Source organism: Vipera berus (genome assembly GCF_964194415.1).
Source record: "Vipera berus genome assembly, chromosome: 1".
Classification (NCBI taxonomy): Eukaryota; Metazoa; Chordata; class Lepidosauria; order Squamata; family Viperidae; genus Vipera; species Vipera berus.
The window spans coordinates 294,810,625-294,828,489 of NC_138202.1; the positions used below are offsets into that span (position 1 = coordinate 294,810,625).

The window sequence follows — 17,865 nt, forward strand, 5'->3', positions numbered from 1 at the left end:
AAAACCCTAACCCCAACCCCAACCCTAACCCCAACCCCAACCCAAATCCCAACCCCACCTTATTCCTAATTTTATAAAAAAAACTAATATATATATAGAGAGAAAAACATTTAAAATTTTTATTATTTCTACCATCTGCAGTTGGTGCAATTGAGGAAATAAAAAGAGGCAGCATGATAAGCATTTCCCCTTCAAAATATTTGATTCTGATCTCTTGATATTTCACCCGTGAAGTGGAAAGGTCAGGAAAAACTTTGCCTCCTTTGGACATCAGAAATTTGAGGAAATGGGAAGAATTAATTACAATTCTTATTCATTCCACTATTCCACTGCTGACCCACCCCAAAAAATAATTATCTCCCAAAGTTTGTGTAAAAGGAAAGAGCAGGAAAACATCACCTGGTATGTATCTAAAGCTGTGCCATGATTAAAGACTATATTTGTTAAAGAAGATAAATTTTTAGCTACCAATTAGATATGAATGCACAAAATGGGGGATGTTGAACAGTTGACTATCAAAAAGTATTTGTCTGGATGAGATTCTGATGAGCAGGTATCACTTCCATTTGAAGATTGAAAACAGCCAGACATCTACCGTCGTTCAGACATTTGTGAGTTCAAAATGAAAGTTTGAAGACAAAAAGATTTTATTGTATAAAACAAGAAGTGTAAAAAAGAGTATCTGGAAGATCTTCTTTTGTTGACCAGGTACCTCACATCTGTGGGGTCCTTGGTGCTTTTTGAGCTTGGTTGTTTTCTTACAGATGTTTCATTACCAAACTAGGTAATATCATCAGTGCTAGCAGGGAGTGGGGTTTGTTCTCATTTTATGTGCTTGTGGCTTGCCCTGTCAGTGCTGGTGGGAGTAGTCTTGGTGGTTCCTTAATTGAACTGTTGTTTATTGTTTGTCACATCTTCTTATCATTTTATATTTTGCCTGGCCATCTTAATAATGGAAGTTGGAGACTGTGCGTTTGCACGCATGCAATGAAATCAAGCAACTATATTCCAATAAAGAAAAGATTGATTTGATATAAGTCCCTTTCTCAAATTTCTGACTATAAAGAGTGATTTCAGCTTTGATAGGTGCACAGCATCCAAATTGTGACAGCATAAGTCATTGCATGATCCCTTCTATCAAGCGTGCATAAACATAGTATAACATGAGGGTGTCTTGCAAATCAAAGATTTATGGAAGGAACAGCAATCCTCTAACATCACTGTCCAAGACTACTTGAGAATCAGTAGGTATGTAAAACAAAGCTACTATAGGAAAATAATCCAGGATACCATAGTTAGCTGTATTAAATCTTTGGGCAATTCTAAAAGAAGACATAACCAATCTCTTTATTTCCCCGATACCTCAAAAACTAAAATCAGACAAGTCCCAAACAAGTCAAGAAGCCAAGTTAAAAAGGTTTCTTGTGATCAATATCCCCAACAACATTCGAACAAAACATGCATGAAAACGATAAGCAAATGTTTTAAGTAAGGAGTCAAGAAAGAAAATTGCAAATGTATTTTTAAAAATCACACAAAAACTATCTTATGCCATACAAAGTGAGAGACAGTTTGTCACTCATTTTACCACATGGATCCAGTTCCTCTTATTCAATTGCTGTGGCTATATGACAAATAAGCTTTTCAAATAAATCTGAACCAGATATCAATCTATATCTAATTATTACATTTCCTATTAATCCAATATCAAATTAAATAAGATAATTCTTATTCCAAGAATTGAAGTAGTTTGTTACCTGTCGTTTACAGTGAATTTACTTTTGCTTCTACACAGATTTGAAAATCTTGCAGCCAGAGCTGTTTCTTTTCTTTGGAAAAAAAAAACTTGAAATGAAATACTTTGACATACATAAATGGTATACACAATTGTATATAAATACCACTGATTTAATATGTTTATTGTATAGCTAACAATTCCATTTCCAAAGATGACACATACCTTTTAGGTTTTATAGTTTGACTGGATGGACTGACCTAAAGCAAAATGGAGGTAAAGAAACAAGTATTATGCAGAGCTAAATGTTGAAGTTTAAAGGTTTGATCAAAATTACAATGGAAGGAAAGACCACTGGGAAGGTTAAAACCAGGAGCTCTGCAAGAAGTTTCCCCTTTCTGAATCAGAATCTGATCGACTATGTTTAAACTAACCAATCAATACTTTGGCTAATTTAAAGGTAGCTCCTCCTAGTCTGAGTGCCTCAATCTCCAATACAGAAAGATGAGAATGATAAGAAAGACACTTCCAAGATTTTCTACATTTTCTCCCTAGAACTCATCAATATGGGCAAGAATTTAACTTCCCAACTGTACTTCAAGTTACTTTTAGCTGCTTCACTTTTGTCCGATTAATATACATTTATCACTGTCCACTTTGAATACATAGTGAAAGGAGGAAGCTTGAGATCTCAGAAGGTTGATACTGTACGGAACAAAATTGTGACTGATTTTGGATGATCCGCTTCGGATACCACAAAGCCTCCTCCCAGAAGAAAACAAGAAAAACAGGTCGTGAAGAGGATGTGTAGCGTCCCAAACAATCCTGCGGACTCTGCTCAAGCAACGCTGATATGCTATGTCCTGGATAGAAGGTAGTGAACTGCCAATAATTTTTTCTGCCTTCCTCACCACTCTCTGCACCGCCTTCCTGTCTGAAGCAGTGATGCTTCCAAACCAGACTATAATGCAATAGGACAGGATGTTCTCCATCGTCCCTCTATAGAAAGTGATAAGGACAGGAAGGAAGATGTACTTTTCTCATGCAGTGCAGAAAATGCAGGCGCTGCTGTGCCCCTTCACAGATGTCTCCCTGCTGAGCAACTAAACCAACCTATTCATTAGCTGCAGACCTAGAAATTTGATACTGCTAACCATCTCCATAGGTAAATCATTAATACACAGAGGAGTGTGGCTGTGCCTGCCTTTTCTGAAATCGACAATTCATTTAAATAATGAATTAAAGATAGTTGCTTATATTCTAGCCAATATAACTTTATAGCCAAATCAACATGTCAAACGTCATAACAAATATACACTGCTCATGAAACATGAAGTAAAGATACATTTAAAAATACTCCTTGGAGGTTCATATATTGCCTATATTGTATGTGAACTTCCATACAAATGTTTTAACTTCTATAGAAAGAATGTCAGTGGGCCTCAAATTACAATTTATACAACAAACAATATTTGGAATTTATTAGGCTCTGTTACATTTTTATGGCGAAGAACTGTCAATAACAGCATTTTGTTAGAAATGCAATAAGGATACAAGTAGTCCAAAACTTACAACCATTCGTTTAGCAACTGTTTGAAGTTATGACAATACTGCAACACCGGACTTATGACTGGTCCTTGCATTTGCAACTATCATTCTGTCCTTGCAGTCATGTGATCACAATCAAGATGCTTGGCAACTGTCTTGCACTTACAATGGCTGCAGCATCCCTGTGTTGCATGATTGAAATTTGTGACTTTCCAGCCAGCTTCCAACAAGTAAAGTGAAGCCGGCTGCAAAACACAATCACATGGTGTCTCGTATAATAAATGCACAAATTAACAACAAATTTTCTGGTCCCAATTGTGATTGAAGGTGAAAGACAAGCAATAATGCTTTTACAATGTCTTACACTTAATTAAGTTTTGGGAGAAAGCACTAGATTATAAATTGTGCAACAAAAAGCTACAATTTTCAGATGATAACATTCTTTGGACTAAATACCTACTATTTGGAATTTGATAAACAGATAATGTAAATAAATTCTCTGTGCCCTTTTTATAGCTAAAAGACTGATATGCAGCATTGGAAAGATAATGCACAGTCTTTTTCAATCAATCAGAATAGAGCTGGAAGGGACATTGGAGGTCTTCTAGCCCAACCCCCTGTTCAAGCAGGAGGTTCAATACCATTTCAGACAAGTGACTGTCCAATCTCTTCTTAAAAACCTCCAGTGATGATACACCTACAACTTCTGCCGGCAAGCTGTTCCACTGGTTAATTATCCTCACTGTTAGGAAATTTCTCCTTAGTTCTAAGTTGTTTTTTTTATCTTTGACTTTTGTTGCAAGTCTTTGTTCGTTCTGAGCCTTAGCTTTCCTGACTTCATCTTTGCAGATTCAGGCTATATGTTGATATTCTGCCTTAGTGATGTGTCCCTCTTTTCATTTTTTGTACTTGTCCTTTTTGTCTTTCAGTTTATCAGAGAGATCTTTTTGCAACCATGCTGGTTTCTTCTTGGATTTCTTGTTTTTCTTTTTCAGTGGTATTTTTCAGAGTTTCTTCTTGAGTTGTTTTCCCCTTTTAGGATTTTCATCCATGGAATTTTTCTTAGGCTCTCTCTGAGTTTGTTAAAATCAGCTCTTTTAAAGTTTAAGACACTGGCTGGATTATGTTCTATTTCTTGTGTTTGCATTATATTGAATTTCAATATGACATGGTCACTCTCCTCCAAGGTTCTGGCAATTTCAACACCCTCTATGACTTCTCTAATATAGCTTTTCCTCTAATTCCCTCCTCTACCTTTTGGATGACAAAGTTGTCAGCTAGGTTGGTTAGGAATCTGTTTGATCTCCCACTTGCTGCAGAGTTTGTCTCCCAGTTGATATCAGGGTAGTTAAAGTCTCCCATTACTACTGTGGTATATTTCCTACATACATTTGTTAGTTTTTTAGCAAAAAGCAATAGACTGAGGAACTGATTGATTTGTTACCTATAAATGGAGAGCCTGTAGATATAGACTTGTATAGACAAATATAATGAAATATGACATTCATTTAAACAAAATACAATAAGTTAAAATGATAGTTATATAAATGCATTAGAACTAATATTTACTTAAATAATTAAATTAGATAACAATATATAGAACGGTAACTACTGCTAAAATGATATCTTTTTCCCCTTTTGTTGTATCTTTTTATTTTTAAAGCACTTTCTATATGTTTTTTTCCTTTTTTTGACAATATATGTATTTTTATTTTGTTTATTTTCTCCCATTATTGACCATTATTTTAAAAGCAGTAAAAGAATAAATTAAAAAATATTTTAAAATTCTGTTTACAGGTTTCTGAGATGATGAAGATTCATTTGGCTGAATGGCATCATCAGAAAATGTGTCAGATGTCTTCATCAGTTCTGAATCCAAATCTGTACTGCTACATAATTAAAAAAAACAGCATAATTACAATATGACTGAACAGTGAATCTACACAGATTATCATGATTGCACTTTATTGCCATTAAATTTGCCACATATATGCTTTTCTACATCTACACTTTGCTGAAACTCAAGCAAACAATTCACAGTGACATTTGTTCTCAAGCTAAATCTTTACATTACAACTAAAGTGTGCACAAAATAAAAAATGGTTTAATGGTTCAGAAGCACTTTGAGAATATTTCTGTTAGGACCAAACTAGTATCTAGGTATGTATTGCATTCATATTTATGTAAAAATGAAAAAAAACCAGAACAGCTAGAAGGGGAAGAAGATATTGTTGAGATTCCTTTAAACTCTAACACAAAAGGGGCAAAAATGATGAAAGTAGCATTATTGCAATACGCTCTACCCCTTTTGAACACGCATCATCACACCCAAGGTGTATACGAAAGGGTTATAATCCAGACAGAGACTATGTCAGTAAGTAATTCAGCTAAAGATATCCGGCTTATTAACTTCAAAGACATAAAAGGAGCTACATAGAAATTCCACAATCAGAATAAAATTATGGAAACGCATTTCATACTAATTACCCTACCTCTCCTAATTGGTATTCATTATGTGATGTAACGTTCTTCATATCAATTTAATAGTATTTTTAAAAAAGTAATTCAGTATAATCTTACCTCCGAGATGCTTCACTCGATACACCTTGACTACTACTAAATGTCGTATCTGAAGAATCACTGAGAGAGTTAGCACGTTCTTTTGCCTAGAAAAATAGTAATTCCAAACCAAAAGTTTTATTCAGCAAAAGATAATGTAAGAAAAACCATGAAAAATTGTTCCATTTTATACCTGGGAGTTCTAAAAATATACAGGTAATCCTTGGCTTATGACTGGTTGCTTAACAACCATTTGAAATTATGACAGACCACCACCACCCCAAAAAAAACTACTTACAACCCAGTCTGACTGCATACGCATACAATCATGATCAGGGAATCGCATTTTGAATGCTGGCATCTGGCGCATGTTTATGGCTATTTGCAATGTCCCAGGGTCACAAGTACAATTCTCATCCACTTTTGTCTGTCTGTCTGTCTGTCTGTCTGTCTGTCTGTCTGTCTATCTATCTATCTATCTATCTATCTATCTATCTATCTATCTATCAAATCTATTTGCAACCCATCTAGCAGGTTTGCTTTCTGTACTGTATATCAAAAGACGTATCATAATGCAGCTTGTTAACAATTTCATTCCATAGAACTGGAAAACAAAACTTAGAGAGCAACCTGATTTCCTTTATCCAAAACATGACATGGACTATATGGTATATTTTGGTTTACATACCCTGAAAGTTGATGACCTATTCAACTTTTCATATGCTAATTTGGCTGCTTCAAGTCTGGCTATTTGAGCTTTATTTCCTCTTCCAACATCAAATTCATCATCACCAATCTGACACGCGTAAGAAAAGCTAGAAGTTATAAAAGGAGAAAAAAATGATGTTCAGTATTGTAAAAGATGGCTGCTGACCAATTCCTACCTATCTGTAGGTAATTGTCAGTAAATCAAAGGGGCCTATTTCTGATATAAAAGCACAGGACTGAACAAAAAAGCTGCAATTTTTATACATATTTCTGAAAATAAGCCTGGTTCAAGGCAGTCAGATTTACTTTTAAGTTTATATAATTAAAGACTGAGTAATCAACCTTTAAAAATACACAATTTATTTATACATAGCTATATAGCAGTATATATTTCCTAATAAATAAATGAACAAGTGTAATGTTTTCAACTCATTTGTTTTAATTGTGTTTTCAACTCATTTAATTGGATTCGCTTTTTTCGAACTTGTGTGGAGAACAGTTTACTTTTAGCTCATGTTTATGGATAAATTTTGAAAATTCAAAAGGGTTCACAAACCTTTAAGTACCACATATGTCAACCTTAAAACCAGAACTTTAAAACATTGTTCCTTTTTATTCTGTGTTGCCTAGACTGCACTGGCTGTACAATAAGGCAGGGCAAAATTGTTCCAAAGGAAAAAAAATATCCATTTATTCCATTTCAATTGGACATCAAGAAAAAAGTTTCCTTCTACAGAACAGATTGTTTCAGGAGACAGCATTTTTCAAGGGCAATGTTTAAACAGAGTCTGGATGGTCCTCTGTTGGGGATGCTATACCAGTGGATACCCATATCTGGCAGGAATTGGACTAGATCTGTTCCAACCTTTACATTTTATGATCATTTGATTCTGCTTATCTTCTAAGCCTAAACAAGGCTTGCTAAAATGTGCAGAGTTAGAATACAAATAACAATATATTATTTATGACAGATCTGATTACTAAAGCTAGTAGCTAGAAGTCCAAAGTGTTAAATTACTAACCTGGATAGACATGGCCTCTCAGAAATCAGCATACTGGGTCTATACTTTCTTTTTCTTCACTGTATAGCCCAATCATCACTATGATTTCACTTAATGGCTATACTATAGATGCCAAAAAGCAACCATAGACTAAATATGTTTCTACATTTCGATAGGACCACAGACTTGTAAGAGACCATTTATCCATCCAGTCCAAGCCTCTGTTCAATGGAAGAATCCACATTCAAGGTTCCCTGATGGGCCAGTGCAAGGGAGCCCACCATTTCTCTGGGTAATTAAGTCATCTTTCAAATGGCTATGATTGGAGAATCTGCTTTCCATAAAGCAGTATTCTGTGTGTTGCACACTTGAATGATAGTCAACAGTCTTGTTCTTCTGTGTGACATTATTTCAGATATTCAAGAGCTCTATCATACACCCTCAGCTTTATCTTCTTAAACATTCTCACTTTCTTCATTGTCTCTTGTGGGATGTTAGTTTCTAGCTCTTCTCCAAGCCCATTTTAATTTTTCTAAATTGTTAAAGCATGATGCTCAGAATTGGATAAAATACTTAAGGTGGGGAAAAGCCAACAAAACAAAACTATTGTTTACCATGATTTTGGAACTATATTCCTGTTGCTGCAGCCTAAACTTCTACTTGTTTGTTTGCAACAATGTCATCTGATGGTTCACACATTCTCTGCGCCAAAAGGTTTAATCTGGGTTTAGAGTGATATTGTAAATACATCTACTGTGATTTATAAACCATGTTTTATGATTAAGGATAGTGCATAAACCCAACCATTATTCAAGAAATCATTGTCAAATAAAAATATGTCTCATTGCAATGTGTGAACCTGTCTCCTATGAATACAATTCAGTAACACCTACGTATCTCAAGAGGATTTCTTTTTTAAAAAATGCAACCCTACTCCCCAAGATAAAATATTATCAGTAACTCACACTGGTTTATGGTCCAATCCCTTTTTAGATATCAAGTTATACTGAACACGTACTTTGTTCTTTGATGCATATTCATTAAGCAGGGAAATATAGTTAATTGATTTTGAAGATGAGAATTCAGATACACTTGCAACAAGGGATAAATTTGGCTCCGTATGCTGCTCACATGAATCCAGCTCTCCCTACAAAAAATAAGCACAAGTTAATCTGCTTCAAGAGAGTAAGGTTGTTTTTGGAATTCCCGTTCAATGAACAGATAACTTGCTCTTAATTTATTATCTCATGTAAAGAGAGATAGTAACATAAATTGCAGTATTTTTGGCAAAAGCATTGTTCTGATTTAGCAAAAAAGTACAATGGCTCACAAATATATACCCAAGGCAAAGAGAGAGAGAGAGAGAGAGAGAGAGAGAGAGAGAGAGAGAATAAAGGCAGATCTACTTTGTGACCCCACGTGACTATGTAAAATGTATGTGGGTTGAAGAATCACTCAAGCTGTAGAAAGCTTTGGACTGGGTGGGAAGGCGGGGCGGGGGGAGGGGAGAAATTCTATGCATTTTCCATAGGCCTAAGGTGGAAATGGAATTTTGATCAAGTTAGCTTTAGCTTCTGCCATAATAAATCTGTTAGTCTGAAGGAATTTGCAAGTATTTTTGTGCAACCTTGAGAAATCTTGCTTTACAGAGAAAAGCAAGAGAGAGTTGTGTTTTTACTATTTTCCACATAAGGTCATGTGCCCCTGAAGTAGTACTGTACCTAGCGAAAGTTGAAAACCTCATACTGTTCAAAGAAGGGCAGGGTTTACAGAGGAAATATGGCATAAAAGTTAACACCCCTTCCCCTGTAGGTATCATTCCTTAGAATCAGCTACCTGGAATTAATCATTGAAAAGGCATTCCTGTCCTAACCACAGACTGCCTGAGGAATGACTAATTTGACTTTAGGGCAGAGATAGTCAACTCATGGCCTTGAATTCTCATGGAGATCTGTTCTAAAGCTTTGAGAACTGGTAGTTGACTTCCAGTTTGAAGTGAGAAACATTAAAACTAGATTAATTCCTAAAATAAGTTTAAACAGTATTTTAAAAGCAAAATTTCTAATCCTCTCCAAAACCTAGACAAACCCTACCCACTTTGTCTGTTGCCATTCTCCAAACTTGACCTCAACCTCCACAGTAAAGGAAAAATAATTCATATTACTCTTTATGGCTATGATAGACAAGAACATATTAAGAAAATATATAACAATGTCTGTTTAAATTAAAGCTTGTATTTTTTTCCCAGGCTGCACAGATTTCTACAAAGTAGTCAGCTTATCCTAATCAATTTCAGTTTGAAGGTCTATACCCCTCAAACCCAATATATGCAGTAATATGAGATTTTGGACTAGATTTGAAAATGTAATGGAATATAGAGTGTGAAGAAGACCTTGATAGATGTGTGCAAGAAATGTTAACAAAGCAAAATGGTTTGAAATATTAAGTTTACAAAAATGAAACAACATTTGAGAGAGTCTCAGGCAGATGCCCCCATTGTTCACTGGAGAATAAGAGGGAGAGAGGAGGTTCAGCATAATTAGTCTTGCAATATTCCATTATTATAGCCAATTTTAATTCAGGTAGTTTTAGCCTTCCCATGGACTTATTTCCTGGTCTGCTCTACTTAATGAGGCTGACATAAAGAGAGGATTTCTGCCTTATTTTCCCCCGTGATCAGACAAATGTATAAATAATACATTGGCTTATCTCAGGTCTAGTCTAAACAACCGGCTGAGAGTCGCAAACAACCATAATTATAACAATAATAACATTTTATTATTATATACTGCAAGAAGATCACACAGACTGACTACAAGCAATGATGACATGACAAAGTAGGAACAATGTTGCATTTGGAGATCTACAAGAAATATCATTTGCCTGTAAGTGAGAACTGGTGGGACCATAAATAGAGAAAGTCATAGAAAAGGAAGAAGCTACAGTAAATTGCTCTGGGACTTTGGAATTCAAATAGACAGGCCCTACCATAACACCCTAGACTTAGCAACTGTTGACAAGACAGACAAAAAAAGTCTGGATAGTGGACGTGGCAGTGCCTGGGGACAGCAGAATACAAGAAAAAGAACTGGAGAAGATAACAAAATACAAAGACCTGCAAATAGAAATAGAATGACTGTGCCAAAAGCAAGCAAAGGTAGTAGCAATAGTAACAGGCGCCTTGGGTGCAATCCCAAAACAACTGGAGCACCACTTGAACACCATTGACAAATTCACCATCAATCAACTGCAAAAGGCAGCTTTCCTTGGAACAGCTTACATCAGCGGCTCCCAACCTTTTCTATTCCCTGCACCCCTAGAACGCTTCTGATATATTTTCACACCCCTTACAAAAGTTCAAACTAATGAATTATGCATATACACTATACTTTTGAAACTTCTAAACCCAAGTTCTCGCACCCCCTGGAATATTGTCTCGCACCCTCAAGGGGTGCGAGCACCACTAGTTGGGAACCCCTGGCTTCCATCCTGTGATGATATCTGTAACACCATCAAGCATCCTTATCTGCCTATCCCAGGTCCTTGGAAAAGACTCTATAGGTAGACAAAAATGCCAAGTCCAGTCTGAACATCTGGCTGACTGTGTGAGGAACCATAATAATATTTTATTAAATTTATATGCTGCCTGACTCCAGCAACTCTCGGTTGTTAGGTAAAGGAACTAACTAAGAATGTTTTTGTTGTTGCTATTGTTTTTAATGTGAGAACATCGTGTGACATGATGATACTGACATACTTTTTTTTAAAAGAAGAAAGGATTACTATTTAAGAGAAACATTTTACTGAATGGTTTATGCACAGTCAAGTTTTGGAAAAGCTAATTATTAAATGCAGACCCTGCCATAGCAATGCTATGTTCGCTTCCTTTTCCATGACAAACAGAAATGTATGCAGAAAGCAGATTAAAGCAGGGGTCCCCAACCCCCCAGTCCGTGGACCAGTACCGGGCCACAGCATACCAGCAACCGGTCTGCACAAACAAACAAAGCCCCATCCATGGGATGCAGACAGCACAGAAAATCACGCATCCTCCGGTCCACGGAAAAAAACCTCTCTCCACGGAACCGGTCCCTGGTGACCAAAGGGTTAGGGACCTCTGGACTAAAGTACAAGGTGATCCTTCACTCTACTGACAGGAAACATTAACTATCCAAAATCAAGATATTGCCTTTCTTAGTGAAAATAAGAAGCTGGTTGCTTGAAGCTGCTGTCTAGATATTCGTGTGTAGGCACTCTTCCACTTACCTTTTTTTGCTGCTCTATGGTCCTCCAGGCTGATACAGCTGCCAGACCTCTTGCTTCTTTCTTGGATTTACCAGTGCCAGGACTATACTGGGCAGTGCCAATTACAACTGCTACAGTAAATCTACAGTGAAGAAAGTAATTTATAAAACATTGTGAAGAGGGAGGAGAGATGCATCGTCTGCAAAATACACTCCATTGTACAACTATGACTCCTCTATTTTCTCCATCGTTAGAAAAAGTTAACAAAAGTAAACAACAGTTTGTGTCTTGGAAGACACAACTATCATTTATTTCCTTTTTTCCTGAAATCACCCGGGGGGGGGAGGAGTTGTTTTAATAAAATCTCAGGTTCCCCAAATTCCAGTAGGGGATTCTGATAGGAGAATTAGACTATTTTCTCTGAACTACATTTCCATTCCTGTCTCTGTCTTGAAACCCTACTTCTAGCTAAATGCTGGGCACAAAGACTAGTGATAGAACCACTTCTCATTTAGTGATCACTACAACCGTTTGCAAACAGAGAGCAATAATAATAATCACTTTCTGACCAACACCTGCATTGAGGATCAATTTTTAATGCCTGATAGTAAAAGCCTTCAGTATGAAACTGATTAAGATTTGGTCAGTTTCAGGTAGGAGAGGCCAGCCTGCCAGAGAGTTCATATCAACACATTAAAGTCACAGAACTGAGCTCCTTAAGTTATGGTCAGCACTTTTTAGGGATACCCTGCTCTGTGGAGAAAGCAGTTCAGGAAAAGATAGCTTTTTAAGCATGCTCTGTTGTGTGAGGATGCAAAAAAGGAAGGGGAAAAAACAAGTCCGACCCAGGACACTGTATAAGATAACTTTAATCTGAATCAGACAGCAACAACCAGTGATCTTCATAATCTCTGTCTCTGTCTCTCTCCCTGTGTGTCACACAGTTCACTTAGTAACCATTTACCTTAATGACAAAGTTAATGGAACATATTGCAGCCAGTAAACAAGGACAGGATATACAACATCTGTAACAGTGGTTCCTAAACTGACACAATTACTCTTTTTTCCCAGTATCAATAAAGCCATTATTCCCACATTTTAAAAACCCCAGCGTGCTCTATTATACCAGGATATACCCAAATTATCCCCTTAGTTAGCCCCCTCAGTTTAAGAACCACTGATCTATGTGCTGATGAATATTTTTTTGGAATGTAGAAACCGGTATCAGTAGACAATAAATAAAACTATACAGAACATGGATCATCTCTTATCCAAAATAGGAATATGATTTGGGAAGTAGAACAAAAGTACAGCGAAGAAAATTTGGAGCAGTCCAATGAGAAGTTGTAAGAATTCAGAAATGTTTTACATAGTGGGGCTATTAAGTAGTGGTTGGGGATAAACAGTCAGAGAGATGGACAGTTTTTACTATTATGAAAAACATCCTGCTCCACAGCACACATATAGGGAGAGGAGTACTACCTATTTTATGACCTTTGGATATTCTTCATCAACTTACACACGATCATGAGGTGGGCCTGTGTCAGCAATGTCTTTGTACTCCAATTTTAAATGGTTCTTCTGACAATGTTCATTAAGTTTTCTCTTGCATGTTTGTGGGTCAAGATGGTTGTCAGACATGTTATAACCTAGAAGGAAAAAAAATCACAATAGGAATATTTACTAGCAACTTCCTAAACATAGAAATGGACTAATATTTTTAATATTTGTAAATCTTTTCATAATCACTTGCACAGCCATATTCTGTGCCAGTTGCAGATTCTGAATACTCTCTAAGAGTAATCCCATGTAAATTATGTTGCAGTAGATAACTAAGTTGTGAGTGATAATGAATAAGGGATGTTCTGTACATAGTTAATCAGCCTCGGATTGGTTAATTCTACTGGCGGGAATCCCTGGACACCGGGTTGGGTGCCTGAGGCAAGGCGGGAGATTCCAGCCAGGGGGTTGGCCAGTGTCCAGCGGCTGCCGGGCATAAAAAGCTACCCAGGTCTTGCAAACCCCCAGTTCCTCCATGTGCAGTTCAATAAAGCAATTAACCTGGATCCGTCTCCCTGTTATTGTCGCCGATCCGAACACAACAGTATAAGGCTTCCCAATACAGTAAATAGTGGACCCACAAATTTAGTCACTCAGTTTAACTAGAGTTAAATCTCAGCCTGTTCTTCCCAATCCAGACACCTAAAGCCTCCTGATCTAGAGACAGATTCTCAACAGCCAAGTATTGAGATTATACAACTAAATATCAAATATTGATACCTGAACTCATACTGGTAGATGACCCTGCCCAGTAGCATTACGTAGAAGTTTAGGGAGAATTGGCTACAAACTTAGTTGGCTTCAAAAAGTGTTGAACCAATTCATGGAAGTTATGGCAATCGGTGGCTACCTTGATTGCAGTGTGATTGTCTCTGAAGACCATCTTCAAGAAGACTATGGAATTTCTTGTGCAGCTGGCCACTGTGAGAACAGACTACTGGACTAGATGAGCAAGGGATCCGATCCAGCACAGCATGGCTTTTATTATGTTCATTGAAATCTCAAGAACCTCACAAGAAAATGTAACTTAATCTCTTCCCCTATTACCAAGACCAATTGGAACCTTCCTCAAAAAAGGGAAAACCTCTGAAATACTGTATTTTCCCCATTTCCAAACGCAGGCCAGAAGGGTTCCATGACCAGTGGTATCAAAAATTGCCAAGGTATAATGCAGGACCAGATCATCTCCACTACCCATATTTTGACCCTGCCAGAGGTTATCCACAAAAGCAATCGACGAGAGACTGAGAAACAGGGAGGGTTATTTAGTTGGTATGAGAAGAAGCAGCACAGTCCAGATATGGGGGCCAGGAAAAAGAAATATTTTAAAGAGATTCTATCTTAATTGGTTTGTTATAAGGCTGCCTTGCGATTCATTTTCACAGTTTTCAAGAACATGTTTTACTATGACTAGCATTAAAGATGTTTCTTAAATTCTGAGAGACTTTCACTTTTTGAGCCTGTCACCTAAGTGCAGCAGGGCAGGCTTGTCCATACAACACTGGGGCCTAAAGCCTAACTGAAGAGATAATCTACTTCATCCGGGGTCCTCCTCCAAGGTTGCAGACTGGTCAGAAATGTTCTAGATTTACTTATGGCTTCCTGAAGAGAAGGAGCATACTGTCTTCTTCTATCTAAGTGGAACCATCCCTTCAAGCAAAGATTAATTGGCCCAGTCACACTTCAGCTTCTGGGCAGCTTTAATCAATCAGGATGGACAAGTGGCCATACTGAAAGTCCTGAAAATCCTGTCCACTTCCACAAGATTCACAGGCTCAAACTTTCCCCAGGTGCAGAACAAGATCCAATTATAGTCAACTCCTTAGGACCTACCCAGCCAGAGTTCAATTCAGATCAGATCTGAAGAGTGACTTTACCCTACCGTTGATAATATTGTCTTCATTATTTTTCCCTAAAAGGGCACAGATAATCCTAAAAAGGACTATCAGTGGGAAAATTGTGGCCACAATACACTTTGCAACTCTTCTTCCCTCCTTATTTTGCTACTATAAGACAAGGGTCCCCAATCCCGGGCCTGTGGCCCATTGGGAACTGGGCCACACAAGCAGCAGGTAAGCAGACAAAATTCCACTTGTGCAAGTGGCGGGCACGCACACTTACGCATGAAGCTCCATTTGTACAAGTGGCCAGTGTGCACACACGCTGCTTGTGCAAATAAGCTTCGCATGTGACAGCGAGCACCTGCCACTTGCGTGGAACCATCCCCTCTCCCGGCCGCCACCACTGCTGTTGTCGCTGCCAGTCCACAGAGCCAGAAAGGTTGAGGACCACTCTTCTAAGGGATGGAGACCCTGTGACCTTCCAACTGTTGCAGAGTTACATCTTCCATGATTCCAATTGCCATATCCAATGATAAAGGATGTTGGGAGTAGGACACAAGTTCTTCACTCCCATTTTACCATTTTTGAACTTAATAGCTTATAGATCTACTCCTTGGATTCATATATTTATAATTATTATTTGAATATATTTTAATTGTATTAATATGTCAAACTTTCTATCTTTCTCTAGATACAGCTTTCAAAATAACTCTTTACACCACTACCCAATGTAAGCTGCTGGAAATTGTTTTTCTTCTCTACTCCTACTCTATGAAGGCTAAGGACATATACTGAAAATCTGTATTTTGACATTCAAATTCAGGTTGCAATAAATTCAGTAAAAATGATACCAAACCACGGACAGAATTACAACATGATGTACTTTGATTTGCCATGTCAAACTAAGCTAGACAGAGGACCACACAGTAGAATTGGGACGTCCAGGGACAGCAGGAACATCGCTACCAACAGTGGCCCTCTGTGCACAATACAATAAACAATAAAAAAATAAACATGTAAAATGCTGTTTGTTAATGTGCCACTATTATTCACCATCACACCTGGTTACTATCTGCAATTTACCATATCACACATTGTCCAGACCCAAAATGAAGGTCTTCTTCAAAATCCAGGTATCAGATTTCCTATACCAGGGGTAGGCAACCTCGGCTCTTTTATGACTCATGGACTTCAACTTTGCTGACTCAGGAATTCTGGGAGTTGAAGTCCATGAGTCAAAAAAGAGCCGAGATTGCCTACCCCTGTACCTATACTGTATGTAGGTTAAGCTGCTTGTTTCTGACCAGAACTGTATTTTGGGTGTAAGCAAAAAAAAAAAAATCCTGCAAACTTCAGTTACACAGTTATGTGCCATTTATAAAGGGAAATTAACTTGGCAACATGGGCTTCTAAGATGCAAAATAACACTTCAACAGTGTCAATCTCTTTACTCTACTACCATCGGGTAGGAGATATAGATAGGAGTATAGCCAGCCGCACCAACAGGCTGAAAAACAGCTTTTCTCCGTGGGCTGTTAGGCTTTTGAACGGGAAATAATTTTTATAAACTTTATGCAGAATTGACTTGCGAGGCCGGTGTGTGATGCAATTAGTTCACATGGTGTAATAAGATGGAGGGTTTGTTGTCACTGAGTTGGGGGGTGGGAGCACGAAAAGGGAGGCTCAGCTAATCTCAATGTATACACGGTTGTACTTTGACAATAAAGAAAGGTCCATTCATTCACAAATGTGGAATTGAAATCAGAATCGACCAGTCCTCTACAACCCCGTTTTTCAACCTTGGCAACCTTTAGATACGTGGACTTCAATTCCCACATTCCCTTGGGCTGCCGTGAATCCATACAGGATTGAGAAACGCTGCTCCACGGGGTGCGGGGAATCGAAATTATCCTATTTTTCCCTCTACCAGACGATTTTGACAGCATTTGCTTGAACGCAATCAACCGGAGCCACCCCCCCGGGGGGGGGAACACGGCAATTGCACAGGGAAATCTGTCGAGTGGTTGGGGAGTCCTTCCTCAAGAACGCTCGAACCCGAACGTCGAACGAGCCCATTTCATTTTAGAAAAATGAAAGGGACAAATCGCGTCAGCGCGCGCACTCGAAACCCCCTCGCCTCCCCCTACTCTCCACACGCTCGTCAGCGCGCGCACTCGAAACCCCCTCGCCTCCCCCTACTCTCCACACGCTCGTCAGCGCGCGCACTCGAAACCCCCTCGCCTCCCCCTACTCTCCACACGCAGAGCCGACAGCACCTTCAGAGCCGACAGCATCTTCAAGACAAAAAAGAGGCCCTTTCCAGAGCTGCTGCCGCTGTCTCCAAAATTGAGGAATCCTACCGGTCCCCCAAGAATGGCGAGAAGCCTAGTTTCCCCCCCCCCCGCTCTGCCCCCGTCCCGTCTGCCGCCTCTTGAATACTTACCGAAGCAGCAGAAAGCTCTGGAACCAAGAGTTTTTCCCCCGCGAAGAAGACTCGTCGCCCTTTTCTTCCAGCAGAGCGCAGCTGAGGGGAAGCGCCCGCCCCTTTGACTTTCGTTTCTCCGCGGCTATGCCGGCCCCCCCCCCAGACGAAACCTCGGCGAAGCCAGCCAAACCCGCCGGGAAATCGAAAGTGAAATGGCCCCCGGCGGGAAAACTCAGCGCCCAG

The 17,865-nt window shown here is 38.5% G+C and overlaps 1 protein-coding gene and 1 long non-coding RNA gene across 2 annotated transcripts in view; one reads left to right on the forward strand and one right to left on the reverse strand.

The window, feature by feature from the left end:
* Positions 1–17,865, reverse strand: part of EIF2AK2 (eukaryotic translation initiation factor 2 alpha kinase 2) — a 36,034-nt gene extending 18,169 nt beyond the window's left edge. Inside the window, exons 1-9 of the mRNA XM_081331362.1 lie at positions 17,641–17,865; positions 13,316–13,445; positions 11,818–11,938; positions 8,517–8,698; positions 6,531–6,657; positions 5,864–5,949; positions 5,079–5,172; positions 1,961–1,995; positions 1,758–1,829 (exon numbers count right to left, since the gene is read on the reverse strand). Coding sequence (XP_081187488.1) covers positions 1,758–1,829; positions 1,961–1,995; positions 5,079–5,172; positions 5,864–5,949; positions 6,531–6,657; positions 8,517–8,698; positions 11,818–11,938; positions 13,316–13,437 — 839 coding nt within the window. The 5' untranslated portion in view covers positions 13,438–13,445; positions 17,641–17,865. The remainder of the gene's footprint in view (positions 1–1,757; positions 1,830–1,960; positions 1,996–5,078; positions 5,173–5,863; positions 5,950–6,530; positions 6,658–8,516; positions 8,699–11,817; positions 11,939–13,315; positions 13,446–17,640) is intronic.
* Positions 1,115–5,391, forward strand: LOC308670171. Its single transcript, XR_014026961.1, has 4 exons — positions 1,115–1,248; positions 1,796–1,877; positions 2,405–2,609; positions 5,081–5,391. It is a non-coding gene; the product is annotated as an uncharacterized lncRNA (long non-coding RNA).